This window comes from Elaeis guineensis, chromosome 10, assembly GCF_000442705.2.
Source record: "Elaeis guineensis isolate ETL-2024a chromosome 10, EG11, whole genome shotgun sequence".
NCBI classification, from domain to species: Eukaryota; Viridiplantae; Streptophyta; class Magnoliopsida; order Arecales; family Arecaceae; genus Elaeis; species Elaeis guineensis.
The window spans coordinates 5,907,971-5,924,682 of NC_026002.2; the positions used below are offsets into that span (position 1 = coordinate 5,907,971).

A 16,712-nucleotide genomic window follows, 5' to 3' on the forward strand; every position below is an offset into this window, starting at 1 on the left:
TGCGGCGGTTGTCGCGACCCTCAATTCACAAATCTTGGATCGGGGGCGTGACAGATGTGCTGTTCGTGGGGGACCTGCTGCTGTGGTTGACGTTTTGCATGAATTTGTTGCGAAGGCGTTGAACTCTGGAGGCAATTAGCTGGCCTTGGGAGGCCTGGAGCCGGAGGGAACTGCGGACGTCGTACGTACCGGGTGCAGTTGGCAGGGAGACGGGAGAAGACCATCTTTGTTGGAGCGGTTGTCGAGGAGAGCTCGGAGGACGGTGATCTCATCTTCGGGAAACCATTAACCTCCGGAATGCTGGCTGCCGCAGCTGCTGCTTCTTCTTCTTCTTGCCGTCATGCATCGACAATATATGTCGTCGTCCTTTGGAAATTAAGGATAATCCTTCCTTCTCCTCCAGGGGATGCTTCTGATCTCCATCAGAGGCCACCTTGGTGTTGGCGTGGTAGATTAGTGGAACAAGGAGCGCTGCCGGGTTTTAAAGAAGATGAGGGAGCGCTTCGTCTCCTTAAGCGCACTGGACCAGTCTCTCGAAAGGTGAGTCCTTTGTGCATCGCGTGCGGTGAAGAAAAAGCACGCTGCTTTATGTAATCGGCTGGCATAGATATCATTCTTTAATTTATATTTAATATTTATAATTTTATTTTTTTTATTTAAAAATTTTAAATGATGAAAATATTTTTATTTTTTGAAAAAAATTATGACATCTTATTTCTATATTATGACATGCTATGTGCATAAAATCATAATTTTGACGTAAGATATCATAATATGCTACAGAATGTCATAATTTTTTTTAAAGAGAAAAAGTATTTTCGTTATTAAAAAATTTCAAACGGAAAAATGAAACTGCAGGCATTAAATGTGCAATGAAAAGTGGTTGGACAAAAATGCCTCTTTTATATTATGACATTCTAATTCATATTATGATATCTTAGGCCATATTATGACATTCTGGATGCAAAAAATCATTATTTGATGTAGGATGTCATAATATGACACAAGATATCATAATTTTTTGGATCATATTATGACATCCTACGTGTAAGAAGTCATAATATACTATACGATGTTCTAATTTTTTCTAAAGAGTAAAGATATTTTTATCATATAAAATTTTTAAATGCAAAAATAGAATTGTAGATATTAAATGTGTATTGGAAAGTAATGTCTATGTAAACCAATCATATAAAATGATGTGCTTCACGTCGGATTTTCTACACTGCTTGCGGTGCACAAAAAATTTTTCTTCTCGAAAACAAGCATCATAACGGTGCTCCACCCAATCCAAGGTATATATGTAGCCATCAATATTACGTACTTTATTCTCACCAAAAATATTACATACTTTATTCACAGTGCAAATCGATCAGCTTTATGCTGAACCCTCGTGTTGCATTGGTTGTGCACTATAAGCCAGTAATGTTAAAAAAAATAATTGATTATACCACTCTTCTTGGTTGTATCTTTGGTGCTGATGAACGATTGTTCAACATTTTTTTCTGACGGGACTCAAAACCTCTATATTTTTTTCTTGATATAAGTGGGCCATCATACTGTTTTAGTATGAGTACAATTCAGAAAATCATCATCTTAACACCAAATTCAATCTCCGATGTACTCTAAAATAAAAGATGTAACCCAATCTGCAGAACTATTTGCCTCTCAGAATATGTGCCATATAGACGTCATAGTGGAATGATGAAGAGATCTCCAGATATTGTGGAGCAGTAGATGAACCTCTAAATACTTCATCTCATCCTGGATCCATCCGATGATGGTGGCAAAGTTGTCCTCAATGAATATCCTCTCCGTTCGGAGCTCATTCTTCACGCAGATGATGCCTACCCAAGCGACATGGAGCTCTGTTTCTGAAACAGATGATTCAAAAAGATGAGAGCCCCCAGCAGCCAAAAGCCTGACGTCTGGATCTTGGATGACATATATAGCCCGCATTCTTACCATCCTTAATTAACACTACCATCAAAATTAACCTTGACAAACCTCGAAGGTGGGGGCTCTCAAGAAATCAAAAGAACCCTCCAAGTCGCTACAGACACAGCAAGAGAGCCGCAAGAACTCGGGGCAACAAGGGACGTAGCAGTAGTGTCAAAGCGATAGAACTCCTCAGCTAAGCAGCAAGCTCTCTCCAACACCCGCTGCATAGGAATGACCTCGGCTTCAAAAACTAGGTTTTTCCTGGATAATCAAATCTGATAAGCGATGTATGCCCATCTAGTGCCATAGGTCTAGCCCTCGATCATACTCTGGTGGACCACATCTAGAAAGGATGAAAGCCAAGGGCCACAATCAATCCCTTTAGGCGGCCACCAACCATGCCCCAAATCGAGCATGCTTTCAGGCAACATAGCAGGACATGCTCCGTCAACTCATCCTTCAGCCCACTAATTGGACTGACAATCGGAAGCTCCATGCCTCTATTTTTAAGAAGTATTCGAGTCAGTAGTCAGTCTTAGGCCACCTTCCAGTGAAAGAGTCTAATCTTAGGGTGGACACTTATACGCCAGATTCAAGCAACCTCAATCTTCCTCTCAGGTACTGGCTTACTCATCAGCGAGGTCCCTGGTAGAAATCTTAGAGAAGTAAGATCGGCCCCACACCCTCAAGTCATGACTCCGAAAAATAGGAATCATGATGGAAAGAATCCTATCTACCAACAAGCCATCAAAAAGATGGGTGATATCTTGAGTTCTTCAATTCCTACCATCTCAGTTTCTTTTTCCTTCTCTCTGTCTTTTTGGTTTTTGCTTAATTTCATATGAAATCAAGTACCCACTTATAGATTTGTAATCCATGCTGTTTCAATGCAATGAATTCATTACCATCTATTTTTCTTAATTCTTAGTTTTATCTTTGTGCATTTTTTCTTTTTCTTTTTTTTTTTTGTTAATTTTTTTTTATTTGAATCTATTTACATCCCATCTCAACAACTTAACTAGAGACTGTAAGTATCACATGGACAAGGTTAGACAAAGTAAAGGTAGATGAAAATCCAACCCCACTTTCAAGTTCTCAAGCAAAAATAGGGAAAGAACTCAGCAAAATAATGCATTGAAAATGATGGAAGTGCATGAGAGAACTTCCATTCTCATATTACAAGGATGAGATGTTGTTTGGTTCTTTGTGTATTTGCCAAAATCTATAGTCCATTTAATAGATTTTCATTACAGGGAGAGTCCCTACATCCATCCCGCAATTACTCACATTTAGTTTAAGATTGATTAAGATCTAATGGACTTGTCAAGATCCCAAAAGAAAGGAACAAGCATCAAATGCAAAGCCTAACCCACATGAGATTAAAAGATAAAATCAAATTTAATATCCAACATGCTCTCCACACAATCCAACCTACATGGAAAAGCAAAGAAAGTGTAAGAGCATGAGAAGAAACAAGAGTTCTGATGATGCATTATGATGGTTCAAAGCAGGATCGACAGGGAACCGTCCTGTAAGAGACCTAGACGCACTTATGTTAGAAATTTTTTATTTTAAAATTAGAGAATTTTATTTTTATATGGACTCTCCAACTAGAATTTTCTAAAAAACTAGTATTTTATTTCTATGCAGATTCTTATTAAGATTTGGGGTCTATATAAACTAATAGCTATGAAATTGAGAACAGAAATTTCCAAAATTGAGTTCTGAGAAAATTGAGTTCCCCTCTCTCTCTATCTTCTCTTCCCTCTTCCTCTATTTCCACTTTCTTCTCTCTCCTCCTTTTGTCCTGCATCAATTTGGTATTCGAGCCCCCTTGCCTCCGGAGTTGTCTTGTATTAGTTTGATATCAGAGCCAGCCTAAATCCACCACCACGACTGAATCATCTTTCAGTACTGTAGTTTTAACAACTCAATACACCGCCCTTCAGGTCCATTGTCGTCCGCCACCGCGGTCGATGCCTCACCCCAACAACGTGGAAAGAAAAAGGAAAATGATCCCATATTTTTCTCTTATAAAGCAATCGTTCCCCTCCCTTCGCCATCTTGGCCACTAGCAGTCTGCCCAACCCTTTGTCGGAGAGCTTAATTACACTCCACAACCTCCAACCAGTATATATGTATATGTATATATATATATATATATATATCCACAACCTCCGACGACGATCATCAATTTGATCAACAGTCACCCGAACTCGTGGCTGGTGCCCAATCATTACCAGTATCGTAGCTCCTCTCCTCTACAACCAGCTGACCTCGACCCCAACCTTGGGGCCACCACCACGTACTCGCCCAGTCCAAAGGCCTTTGCCCCCTCTCCATCACCAAGCACCATCGGCATTCAACCGCCTTTCCACATCATGCTATCCTCACAATTCGAACCTAATCGATCTATCATCGCTTGTGCGCTCGCTGGGGCTTTAGATGGAAGCCTTGTGAGGAAGGAAGGCACTACGGATTCAGATCCAACATCCCATCGGCTTAATCCGACCCATGGATCTGGATCTAAATCTAAGCCAGACCAATCTAGTTCGGCAACAAGTCAATGGTGCCATGTCATTGTCCAATCAATGATGCGTCAACAGACTATGCCACATCAGCACCACTTGAATTTTTCAAAAGCCTATCCCTAGCTAATTTCGATGTGTAGATTCCATTTTTTGCATCCATTTCTACTAATTCTACTCTATAGTAAGTTGTCTTCACCAGACGGTAAGTAGTGGCTCCAAGTATATCTATGAGGTAATCCCTTTCTATTTGAAACCTTGATTGATATTTATTTAATTAGATGATTAGTAAATTTCTTAGTTTCAAGCTTAATCTTGTCCCTTTCTTTCAAAAAAAAAAAAAAATTCTAAACTTTTGTTCATTGCATCTAACCCTTATTTGTATCTAGCCTTCTTCTTATTATATCCATCCTAGCTTTTAAACTTTAGCATATCATTTGCATTAAGCTCATCAGTTTTACATGTGTGCATCATAGTAGTTTAAGATTCTTAATTACTTATTATAATTTTCAAATGTATACTATCATTACCCTATACTTAAATGCATCACTGTATGACAAGGAATAAACATAGTGACCACCCATCCACTGATGCCATTCCCTTCACTTCTATACGGCAATTTGGCCCTCAAACCTTTATGAACTTAATAGATTAGAAATTTGAGCAAATGAGTCAACAATCTAAGTAATTGAGTCAGTAGATAGCTCAAGCCCTCTTTTAGGTTTAAAGAAAGAGTTTGATGATCCACGAGAGGTTGATGACTAGGCAGTAGGGCCAGTATAATATTCTAAGGATGAGGTAGAGTTGAGAGTGTGAATTAGAGATAGATGATTATTGTTGGGATATACCGATTGATCCTTCTACGCCGACTTATCTTCAGACAGGTCCGATCGATGCCCGACTCTACCGACTCTACCGACCAGACCGACGGACGACTCCGACGGACGATCCCGACGGACGACTCTGACGGACGACCCTGACGGTCGACTCCGACAACGACTGCCGATAATGGCTTCCGACAGTATCCGACCGAAGGTATGTCGGCCGAACAGACCCATACTGTTCTTGACCGGCCAACGGCCGGGCTCGAATCACCGACTCACTGTCGGAGGTGACAGCCGACGTCCGACTTCCGCAAGACACCAGATTAGCCGACGGTGTCTCCGGGTCGCCACCCAACGCCCCGGCAGCCGAATACCGACGTACAGTCGGCCGGCCCATCCAAACGTCGTACGACCGCTATGGACAGTTGTCCTGTCAAGGACATGCAGTATGGCCGCCCTGGGGTACTGTCCTGCTAAGGACATGTATTAGTCCTAGCGACTTGACAGCCCACGGCGATTTGACAGTCTCCGACGATTTGACAACTCCTCAGTTGTCTGCACCATTAATGATGGGACCATACCGCATTCTACTATAAAACGGGATAAAGCAACAGCATTGGTAGGCTCTAAGTCCTAAATTTGGAACAAGCTCTCTGAAGCGTCTTTCTCTCTCTCCCATTGAGCCCCTGGTTTTCCACTGCTGTCTAGTCTCCTCTCTGACTTGACCGTCGGAGAGTCTCCATCGGAGGCATTTTCAGTCTGTGAGGACTTTTCTTGCAGGTGTGCGACATCGACGATCGGGCGACGGGGGGATTGGTCGCAATAATTATCATTATAATATAGTGAGGTATGTTTTGCCCACTACTGTTGATAACAATAAGGGCAAAAATATCATTTTGATCCTTGACAAACCATCGCATAAGGAGTCCAGATTTAAATGTAAGAAAAAAAAAAGCATCCCCTCAGATTTCTATTAGAAACAGTACCTATTGTAGATGAAATGGGCATCTTTAGTCCCACATCAATTATGAGTCAAGAGAAAGTATGGCTTATATGGATTGAAATATTCTCTCCCACATGAGACATCTCTTAAAGGGCAAAATCGTGCAGCTCGATAATCAAAAGCAAGGTCAAAACAGACAATACCTCACGTATGCTGGTGCAAAATCAACCTAACTATCCGAGCCATTCGATCCCTTGACCCTTGACCGTAATATTGGTGCCGTCTGTGGAAAAAACCTCATGCCCATATGCACATACTCCCCCTTGACTGGCGGCTATGTTGTAAATGGGATGGATACCTTTAGTCCCTCATTGGTTATGAGTCAAGAGGGTGTATGGCTTATATTGATTGAAACATTTTTTCTTATGTGAGGCATCTTTTAAAGAACAAAATCATATGGCTCGACAGTCAAAAGTGGGGCCAAAGCGGACAATACGTCACATATACGGGCATGGAGTCAACCCAATCATTCGAGCCATTCGACTCCTTGATCCTTGACGGCAATATTGGCGCCATCTATGGGAAAAGCCTCATACCCATATGCACATACTCCCCCTTGACTGAGGAGGCTATGTTGTGGGTGGGATGGACATCTTTAGTTCTACATCGATTATGAGTCAAGAGGAAGTATGGCTTATATGAATTGGAACCTTCTCTTCCATATGAGACATCTTTTAAAGGGCAAAACCTTGCAGCTCAATAGTCAAAAATAGAGACAAAGTGAACAATATCTCACGTATGCAGACGTGGAGTCAATCCAATCATCTGACTCATAAGACCCCTTGACCCCAACAGTACCTATATCCTGAACCATAATTTTAGGTACAAATGTTAATGAGTAATACATATTATAAACTTATTGCTAATATATATTATAAGGCCAAAAAGTTTAATGTAGAATATAATATCATGGTTTGCATTTGTCCAAAATATTTGTTTAAAAGTTTTTTCAAGACATTGCCTACCTAAGTCATTGGCCCATTCTCCATTGTTAGAAAACTTGGATCTAATATATATCCACTTGTTTTACTCGGTCTTTCCAATGTGGAGAATTTATTACTTTAGAAAGGCACCTTTGAACCTCCTACTTTATCATCTAGTGATCCTAAGTTATATTTTTCTTAGTAGAGAGATGATATGGAAATGATTTTGGATAAGCATTTTTCTTAGTAGAGAGATGATATGGAAATGATTTTGGATAAGCGATAGCTTCTCCATTAGCTCATCCAATAAAAAGGCTGCCCTTTATTTGATATTTTTTGGATTATAGAGGACAAGTTTCGCAACCTAGATCCGGAGCTTCTTGAGTGGCACTTGCGATCAAACATTACAAAGAAAGATTCTTTCCAACTGGAGGGCATGATAGAGCACTGCCTATTAGAGATCAAGATACACTTCTATTAGATGTAAATATATAAATTAGAAAATTTTATTTCATTTAGAAATTAAAGAATTATTTTGTATGGACTCTCAGACTAAATTTTGTAAAGACTATAATATTTTATTTCTGTACGGACTCTTATTGAAAATTTGAACCTATATAAACTCATTGCAATATAATTGAAAATACAAGTTTGCATCATTATAATATGAGAATACTGAATTGCCCTCTCCCTCTGCTTTCATCTTCTCTATCTTCTTCTCTTCCCTCTGCTTGCTTTTCTCCTCTCCCCTCCTTTTTCTATCCTACATTTGTTTGGTATCAAAGCTTCCTATTCTCCATCTCCCAGGCTGTCCTACATCAAGGACAATGGTTGAGGTCTTGAGGATAATAAGCCTGCAAAAACCAATCATCCACAAACAGCATATGATTTTTCATGTACAGTTCAGGATCTGGTAACAATGACATTAAAGAAGAGCATATGATTTTTAATGGCACTTTGCTCTCTTTCCATATTGTGTAACATCTTAACATGAATGACAAGCAGCAGAGGAGAATCACATTCAGAAGTAATTGTTACAGCTTACAGTTGCATGCAAATTACTCCAGTTTTCCTTTTCTTGGGTTGGGAGTGTTGTGGTGAGGGTTTGATTTCAAACAGCTGCCCTTCAAAATTGTAATGATTTTGCATCCCTGGTAAACAATCAAGCCTGCAAGCTGCCACAAGAACAAGATGAATGTTTCCAGACCATTTCACCTCTCTGCTTCATAACCCTGTTCGGAGCAAACTGCTAGAAGAGCCCGAGCAGAAAGGTTCCTTTTTCTCTGGAAGCTTCATACATATACCCACCAGAAAGGGTTGTTATCTTTAAACACCCTAAGATCTGTTTGGATCTGTTTGGATAATCCCGCTGGATCCACGAGATCATAAACAGGATTTCTACTATTAGAGGATAGCAGACCCAGCCCAAGCCACACAACCGGATCTCCCCAGCCCATCACTGCAGAGAGAAAAAAAGGACCTACAAAGATCTTTTCTTTCCTCCCACAAGATTCGAGGTACGGATGTGTTTGGGTTGATACATGTCATGCCCAAATGAGCTGCCCAATCCATGAATCCAGCAAGAAATTCAGTCCAATCATGCTGGATTATCCAAACAGTCCCTAAAAGAAAAACAACCTAACATGTAGGAATCGACATATATTGGTCAGCAAATAAATAGTTCCTTGGATTGAAATTTGACTACTCAAACATGAAGATGGTATAAGCAGTAGATAATACTATAGTGCTTCATCAAGGAACCATCCATCATCTGTCAGTCTATCTTCCATTATCAGAATGCTTCAAGCCTCAGAGTTGAAGCACTTGACAGTGAACAATGTGACTCTTCAACCCACTACGACCTGCAATGCTTGACCATAAATTTGCCACAAAAGTCTTTAAATGGCCTTTCCCAGCAACAGTCTCCCACAAATGAGCACTGATAGTCTCTATGTTCTTTCCTGGATTTGATACATCAAAGACAGTGATGCTCATGTTGTTGTGGATGATGCAGAGCTTACCATTGAGAGATACAAAAGCCGCAGCCTCAAAGGCACGAGAGTTGCCTAGATGATTTTTGCTATCCATGAACTTGTTCCATGAATCTGTAGCTCTATCATAGACTCTAAGCTTGCATCCATCCCTACAATCCGAGGCATAAAGCCTCCCATTGAATGAAATGCTTGGGTTTCGCCATCCTGTAACCATTCCATCATTAACTGGGGACCACGCATTTGTTGTGGGTACATATACTTCACTCACAACCTGACGGTGAGAATCAAGCCCTTTCAGGAACCACTTTCCATCAAAAACCACCCCAATAAGTGGTACCATTCCAGTGTTCATTTCACCAATAAAGGTCCATCTGTTCCTGTTAGGATCGTATACCTCAGCTGAACGCAAGTTTCTGTGGATCCCCTCACATTCTCCACCAGCAACATAGAGGCAATTATTTATGACACAGGAACCAAAAAAATGGCGTTTTCGTAGCATATCTGGAGCTCGATTCCATTTGTTTGTTCGGGCATTATAGAAGACAACACGCCTCATAGAGCCCCTTAATGGATCCTTACCTCCAAATAAGTAAAGGTAGCAGCCGCTAAGAACAGCACAACCAAAGCCAAGTGCTTCAGAATACTCTGCAGGAACAGGTGGAAGTGGTTTCCATAGCTGATAGATGGGATCAAAAGCGTGCCAAGATATTTTCCCATCACGGTCTCTCTTAATGACATAAACCCATTCCTCCACCATCCCAAGCTTCTTCCTGAGGGAATAAAAGTAGTTTCCAGACAAAAGGCGGTTCCATCTTTTACAAACTAATCGAAGGTTTGGGTGCTCAGCTCGAGGAACACGGATCAGACAAGCAATGGCAAGATCATCAGGAAGGCCAGGCAAGAGTGGTGCCTGGTTTCTGCAACGTTCCCTGCGTGAATTCCTCATCCTGGGCCCATTAGGTTTGATATCAGGTTGGAGACATAGCTTCGCTCCAGGAACAAATTTTCTAGCTCCTACAACAGTTTTCAAGCCTGCATCTACTCGACAATAACATGACACAGAATCAACCTGCAATATGAATGGCATCAGTGCATAATTAATGGAAGAAAAGTGGATGAATATTAAGAGGGTTTCCAAGCACTTCTTTGCTATGACAACAGATTATGCAGTGAAATGCCACGAAATTTTAACACAATTGTAAATAAGAGCTGGTAAACAAAAACATAACAAAATATTTATCCTTTAAGGTGGCAATCAGTGCAGAATCCCAATATTTCAAGACAAAAACTTCATGGCAAGTAATTTTATCAGCAATCTCTTAGACTTGCTTGTATTTTAGTCTGTGCAGTTTTACCTATTTTTAAAGAAAAAACATAGTCTTGATAGAAAAACTCATTGAACTATGCTATGAAACACATAACTCATTTTGATTTTGCCAGGTGCTCTCCGGCATCAGCAGTGTTACCTGAAAGCTCAGATAAGAACAGGTGAGGATTTTGCTATTAAAGTCAGAAGAGATATTAGACTGCTTTGCATGGTTGATTCATTTATACTTTTTATTCTTAAATGCCAAAGGGATGGCTCGGGCTTATCATTGATGCCAAAGGGATTGCATGGTTGATCCAGCAATCACCATTATCAGGAGGTTCAACTTCATGCAATGAAGGGTAAAAGAAATCCCAATCTCATTATACTTTTACAATGTCTCTACATGAGTTTTTGTAATGTTGAATAGTAATTTGCTTTATATTAATGAGATGATGGGATGGCTATGACAGAAGAAAATTGAAACTTTACAGATCATCAAATAAGAATAAAGCAAGCATGAACATAACCAAAATATACCCTTTGAAATTTAGGACTTTATTGTCTTTCATGCTGTAACACACATCAAGGATTAGAATTACAAGATTTATTCTACAATTTCTCTTATAATGATGACTGAATCTAATTTCAGAATTTGTAAAATCTGCATTGCGACATCAAATTCTGAAGTATTAGAATTACAAGATTTATTCTACAATTTCTCTTATAATGACAACTGAATCTAATTTCAGAATGTGTAAAATCTGGATTGCGACTTCAAATTCTGTTCAGCAATACCCAACTTGGTAGGACTACCAGTCAAAAGAAAATCCATACAGTAAAAGGAATCAAGGAAATATGCTTATGTTATGTTTGTTCATACAATAAGTTCTTTCATTTTCCTCAAATTTTTCACTTGATATATTATAAATTCATCTATGGTCTTTACAGGCAATGCTTTTCTAATTTTCACAATTCATGAGGTTTTCAGAAATTTTATCAGATTTTTTTATAATCATTTATTTGCTAAAAAAAAATTGGCAGAGGCTAAAGATAAAGCCTGTTTATATGACAGCTGAAATGGTGAGGAACGTCAGGGAAGGGACAATCAGGGAGAAAGAACAAACCATAAAAAATGTCTAATATCAATTCTGAAGAAGGAACAAACTTCTGTCTTAATCAGGTAAAGGTACAGAATGAGAAATTCCCAGAGAAGGTTCGAGTTCTTAGATGGAGGCATGATGACATCATAAGACAGCACACAGTGCAACCAATAACAGATGTATGGATCTGAACAAGGAAAAAAAAATATGACATAGTAAGCCTTTTGGGATGAGGGATCGATTTAGGAAAATTTATGCATTGTTCGAAAAAAAGCGTTTAGTATTTGACTTCTTAAATGCAGCAAGGTGACATATTTACAATTGATATCGATGAAAACCTAGTATGTGCAGCTAAAATAGAAACGTAGTTGAAACAGCAAGAACTATATTGGAACATCCCTCATGTACGAGAAAAGAACTTGTCCTTTTCTAATGATCTGATGTCACACTGCAAATGTATAAGAGAAATGCTTTCTTTTGATGTTTACATGATTTCATCAAATTTGGCCAGAACATGCGGTCGAAGTCCTTTTGAATAACCCAAATAGAGTCCTTTTTCCTCCGATGATTTATTAGAAGTCCCATAGATACCTATTTGGTTCTCAACAGGGCGCCTTTCCAGATATAACAAGCAGCTTTGTGAGCTTCACTTGATAGTTACATGGATCAGTTAAAAATGATACTAAGTGAAAGAACAACAAAAGCTTACCTTTGTCACATATCACAATTGGAAAGACATGAAACATCACTAAATCAAAAAGATCTAGAGGAAAATAATCCTACATGATACCTAGAAAGACTAGCAGTTAGAAGCCATGATTGAAACATCTGTGGCTTCATCAAAGGCATAAGAGAATAACCTTCTTATTCGTTAAGTATGCCATGAAGCATTCATGGTTTCAATTTTGCATCAGCTTTATAGCACTGTGTGAATCATGTCATTAACAATAGTATTTACGCTATAGATTAAAATGTCAAGCAATATAAAGGATCATTATGAGCACAGACGAATGTAGCAGGCAAAGATGGATGTGTGGCAAAACTAAGATTTAGAAAGTAACTTGAGGAAGCCCTTTGAACAGACTCAGAAACAATTGAGGTAATTGGATGTAGCTGCCTTGACAGGAAGGAGTTCAGCTGGACCAAGCACCCACCGAAGAAGAGAAGATCTAAAAAAACTTGGTTGGAAGTAGTTAAAATGGATATTTGAGTAGAAAAGGACATCAGGAAAGACTAGGTGACTTGAATCCAAGAGTTGCAGCAAATTGATGTCTAATCAGCTTAAAAATCCATAGGGTAGAATTGTTAGCAATGCAAATGAATCTACAGAGCATTCAAAAACAAAGAAAAATTCTCACAAACTGAAAAATAATCAAGTTTTCTCTTTTACTCTATACCTAAATTTGTGCTCACAACAGAATATGTTTCATGTTATCATTATAGAATATTATTTGTATGCATCCTTCAATCACATTCTACTGATCTAACATAGCCTGACTCACTGAAACATGCTATGGTCGGAGTCTTACAACTTCATTCATGCAAATTGAAAAAAAAAAAAAAAGAATGGACTATGGATCCAAAATCATGCATATTACTTAATGGAACAAACTATGCAATATATATTCTTTGATCTAGCAGAGCAAAGTCATGCTATTCAACCGATGATACTTTATAAAATGTTCTTCTTCATACCCCTCTGGTCATGATACCAAAAAACTCCTGTCTCAATAACCAGGGAATATCTACTTTTCTATTATCAGCCACTAGTAAATGGTCCATCAAATGGCTGAGACCAACATCTTATAAAGAGTAGCAGGCAAATATTTTCACAGAAAGTTGGTAACTCTACAAAATACTCATGACCTAACATGAACTTGTTGACCCAGATAAAGTGCTAGTAGTATTTAAACATTACTTTAAGATTCTACATTCTATTCTTATGAGGAACAGACAGTTTAAAGAAATTTAATTTGTTCCGAGAACAAATAATCTCTTAGCACAGAAGACCTTGGCAAGTTTGTGAGATAGTTTATTTCTTGATTTTCCTCGAAGTAATCTATGACATTGCCTAAACTATCTATATGAGATTATCCCACAAGCTAGACCTTAACACATGATTTTCATAATGTAATGTGGATAAGAACATATAACAGGATCAGACTACAGCTTTTATAGAAAATCCCAAAAAAAAGTGTAGTACAGAAGAAGAGGTACAGGGGCTGTCTTTCTGGACAAAAATCCAAAACTCAGAAAGCAAGCAATGTTCCAACTGGTATTCCAGTAATTCTAATTCTTGAGGAATTTTGCATGTTACTGTTTATCTGGCTAAATCATAGAATATGGGACTGGCAGAACCCATTTTGTTAAGACTGTATGGGAAACTCCACCTTGGCTGATGGGTTTCTTTTATGTTGAGTACACGGTATTAAGCAAAAAAGTTGAAGCCGATTCTACCTTTCCCATTACCAAAGAAAAGAATAGAAAAAAGTGAAAATATACCATGGTGAGAATGAACTTGATGAGCCTAGAATACTCAAATAAGACTTTTAAGATGATAAGCTAGTTGCAGAGAACATGAAATGCAGCAAGAACAAGGATATCGGCATCATGCCTTCCTAATAAGTCAACTATCACTCTCAATTCGGGAGTAAATAACACGATCTACATATATGCTATGATGTCTATCGACAATGCATCGGCAAAATGTAGATATGGTTTAGTAGACTGGATATTCAATTATATGATTTAGTTTATTGTCAAAATATGCCCTAGAAACTGTAACAGCAGGGCATTAAGAGAATTACAAGCACTGCATTAGTACATACAATATATATTATGCTCTCTCTCTCTCTCTCTCTTTGGAAAAGATGTAAAAAAATTTCACAAGACACTTTTAGGAATAGATACTAGTCCAGAACAAAAGCCATACAGGCATAGCTACCCTATCCACTCATGATCATTTATACATAATAGTTTAGTATGGCTTCCACTGTTGCAGGTGCTTTGCAAACTACTATGATAATTCGGAGAAGAAGCTTCTTTGGAGCTCATTAAGTAGGATTACACACACTCTCCTTCGGATGAGCAAAACTGAAAGTCTCAGGAAGAACAGAGGTGACATCAAGTTATGCTTCACAACAAATACTCCTCAAATTGAAGCAAATTAGGTAAACTAATTCAAGAAAATAACGGGGACTGAAATCTTGTGTTCACAGAAAGAACAAGAGGGATAGCTAGCATCTACAATCAAAGACATAAAATGGAGCACCTTCAGGAGCTCGGAAAACAAAGGTAGATGTCTGCATTCCGGCAGAAATCTACACCGACCCGATCCATCCAGACACCACGGACGAAACTGGTGGCTCAAATTAAGTTTCAGATTTCACTTTGGAGTTTTATGAAGCACGGATATTTCCTGTTCGATTCTCGCTTGATGCTCCGGCAAATTTAGTAGCTCGTAACAGCATTAATAACCATGTGGAATACCAACATACGTTCAATAAGACAGGGAGCAAAATAGTGGGAAAACAAGTATAGCAAGAATCATCCCCCAAAGATCGATCCTTTTGACAGCCCTAATATGCCTTGTAACAATGCAAGATTTTCCGAGACCTCGTTCACAAATTGCAACCGTGTTTCCAGAGACAACCCCGAGAAAAAGAAAATCGAAGCAAAAAGAACAGGATCCAGATTCCGAGCTACGCCAAAAATACCAACAAACTGCAAGCAATTAATCGATCGGAGACTCGACTTACCAGCGGGGCCTGCAGGCGGACGCTTCTGTGAGCGCTCGGTGAAGCTTCGGCGGCGGCGGCGGCGGCCTCCATCCTCCCGCAAAGCCCACTAAGCGAGTGGATCAGGAAAGAGGGGCCGAAAAAGAGACCGAAAAATCCAAGGGCAGAAATGTTGGACAGACGGCACTGCTTCTTCCCAAAACTGCAACCAGAAACCGACCTCCTCCTCCACTGCGTTCAATACCAGAGAGCAGACGCATCACCCCTCTCTCTCTCTCTCCCTCTCCCTCTCCCTCTCCTACTTGCGCTTTCCGAACTAAAATTTACAGCTGGACGGCCATTCCATTTAACCACCAACTTCAATTGCCCTAAATCTTTATTTTATTTTATGCCGAGAAAAATAATAATAATAATAATAATAATAATAATATTCCAAAATTGGGAGTAAATTTTCCGCACCCGGGAGGAAGGCAAGCAGCAAAAGTCCTCCCTTCCACCACCACCCAAACAGTGTCCCCGGAATCTGCCCTTCCACTCCGCTCTACCATCTCAATTTATCTTATTAATTTATTCATAAATGATAATTGGTCAAACCTTAGAGGGAGTAAGAGAGCGATGCGATGCGATGCGATGACCCAAACAAGCAGACAATTGGTTAAGAATGCGAAAGAATTAGTTTTTTGGGGACCAAAGTGTGATGGCGTCTGCGACAGCATGGCACACCCAAACTCAGGCCCAAGCCAAGCATCGACTACTTGCAACCATTAATGAGCAATTTTAGAGTCCCTTGCAAGCATGTTTTAGTATGATCGGTGCGGAGATACGATAACATATCAGTGTTTTAGTGTGATCATCAGTGCGGAGATACCATAACAGATCGAGGGTAAACTCCAGAGGGAGGATAAAGGGAAAGGAATTAGATAATGCTCGTTCATACCGTAATTGATTGCTAGCTTCTAATCACCACCCTAAGATGACTTAAAAACATATCAAAGAAGGAGATTGAATGGCTTACCTTTCCCCCTGTGACTTGAAGCGTGCTGGCAAATGAACAAAATGAGAATTGTTTGAAAGAAGCAACAGTTCCCCATTTATAGATAAACGACATGAAACCTCCACCTTTGAAATTTTTAAAAATACAAGAAATCTTCATTTGGTGGTTTTATTTAATTTGTTGGACAGCCAAGGCTGTTCATTGAACATGCTTGCTATTATGATAAATAGTACATTTAGTAGCAACCAATGAGCCGGCACGTTGTCGCCAAAATCCGAGCACATTTAGTAGCAACCAATGAGCTTGGACGTTGCCGCCAAAATCCGAGCTGAACTGCAGAGTTCGAATGAAGCCCGAGG

The 16,712-nt window shown here is 39.4% G+C and overlaps 1 protein-coding gene across 2 annotated transcripts; it reads right to left on the bottom strand.

Moving 5' to 3' along the window:
• Positions 1–7,701: 7,701 nt before the first annotated feature.
• On the bottom strand, positions 7,702–15,889 carry LOC105053475 (F-box/kelch-repeat protein At1g55270). Of its 2 annotated transcripts, XR_833463.4 has the most exons (3): positions 15,381–15,889; positions 8,265–10,282; positions 7,702–8,073 (listed from the first exon to the last, which is right to left on the bottom strand). XR_833463.4 is itself a non-coding variant. In XM_010934657.4 (2 exons), the coding sequence occupies exons 1-2, from the start codon at positions 15,450–15,452 to the stop codon at positions 9,029–9,031; spliced, it is 1,326 nt and encodes a 441-aa protein (XP_010932959.1). In that variant the 5' UTR covers positions 15,453–15,889; the 3' UTR covers positions 8,069–9,028. The 2 variants fall into 2 exon arrangements, 1 of the variants encoding a protein (XP_010932959.1); XM_010934657.4 differs by having other exon boundaries at positions 8,069–10,282.
• Between the last annotated feature and the right edge of the window lie 823 nt (positions 15,890–16,712).

Excerpts from the sequence above, each read along its gene's own strand:
- LOC105053475 (XM_010934657.4), bottom strand. The coding sequence starts at position 15,452 with ATGGAGGCCGCCGCCGCCGCCGCCGAAGCTTCACCGAGCGCTCACAGA. Across the intron at positions 10,283-15,380 it reads TCCGCCTGCAGGCCCCGCTG|GTTGATTCTGTGTCATGTTA; the intron begins GTAAGTCGAGTC and ends TTCATATTGCAG.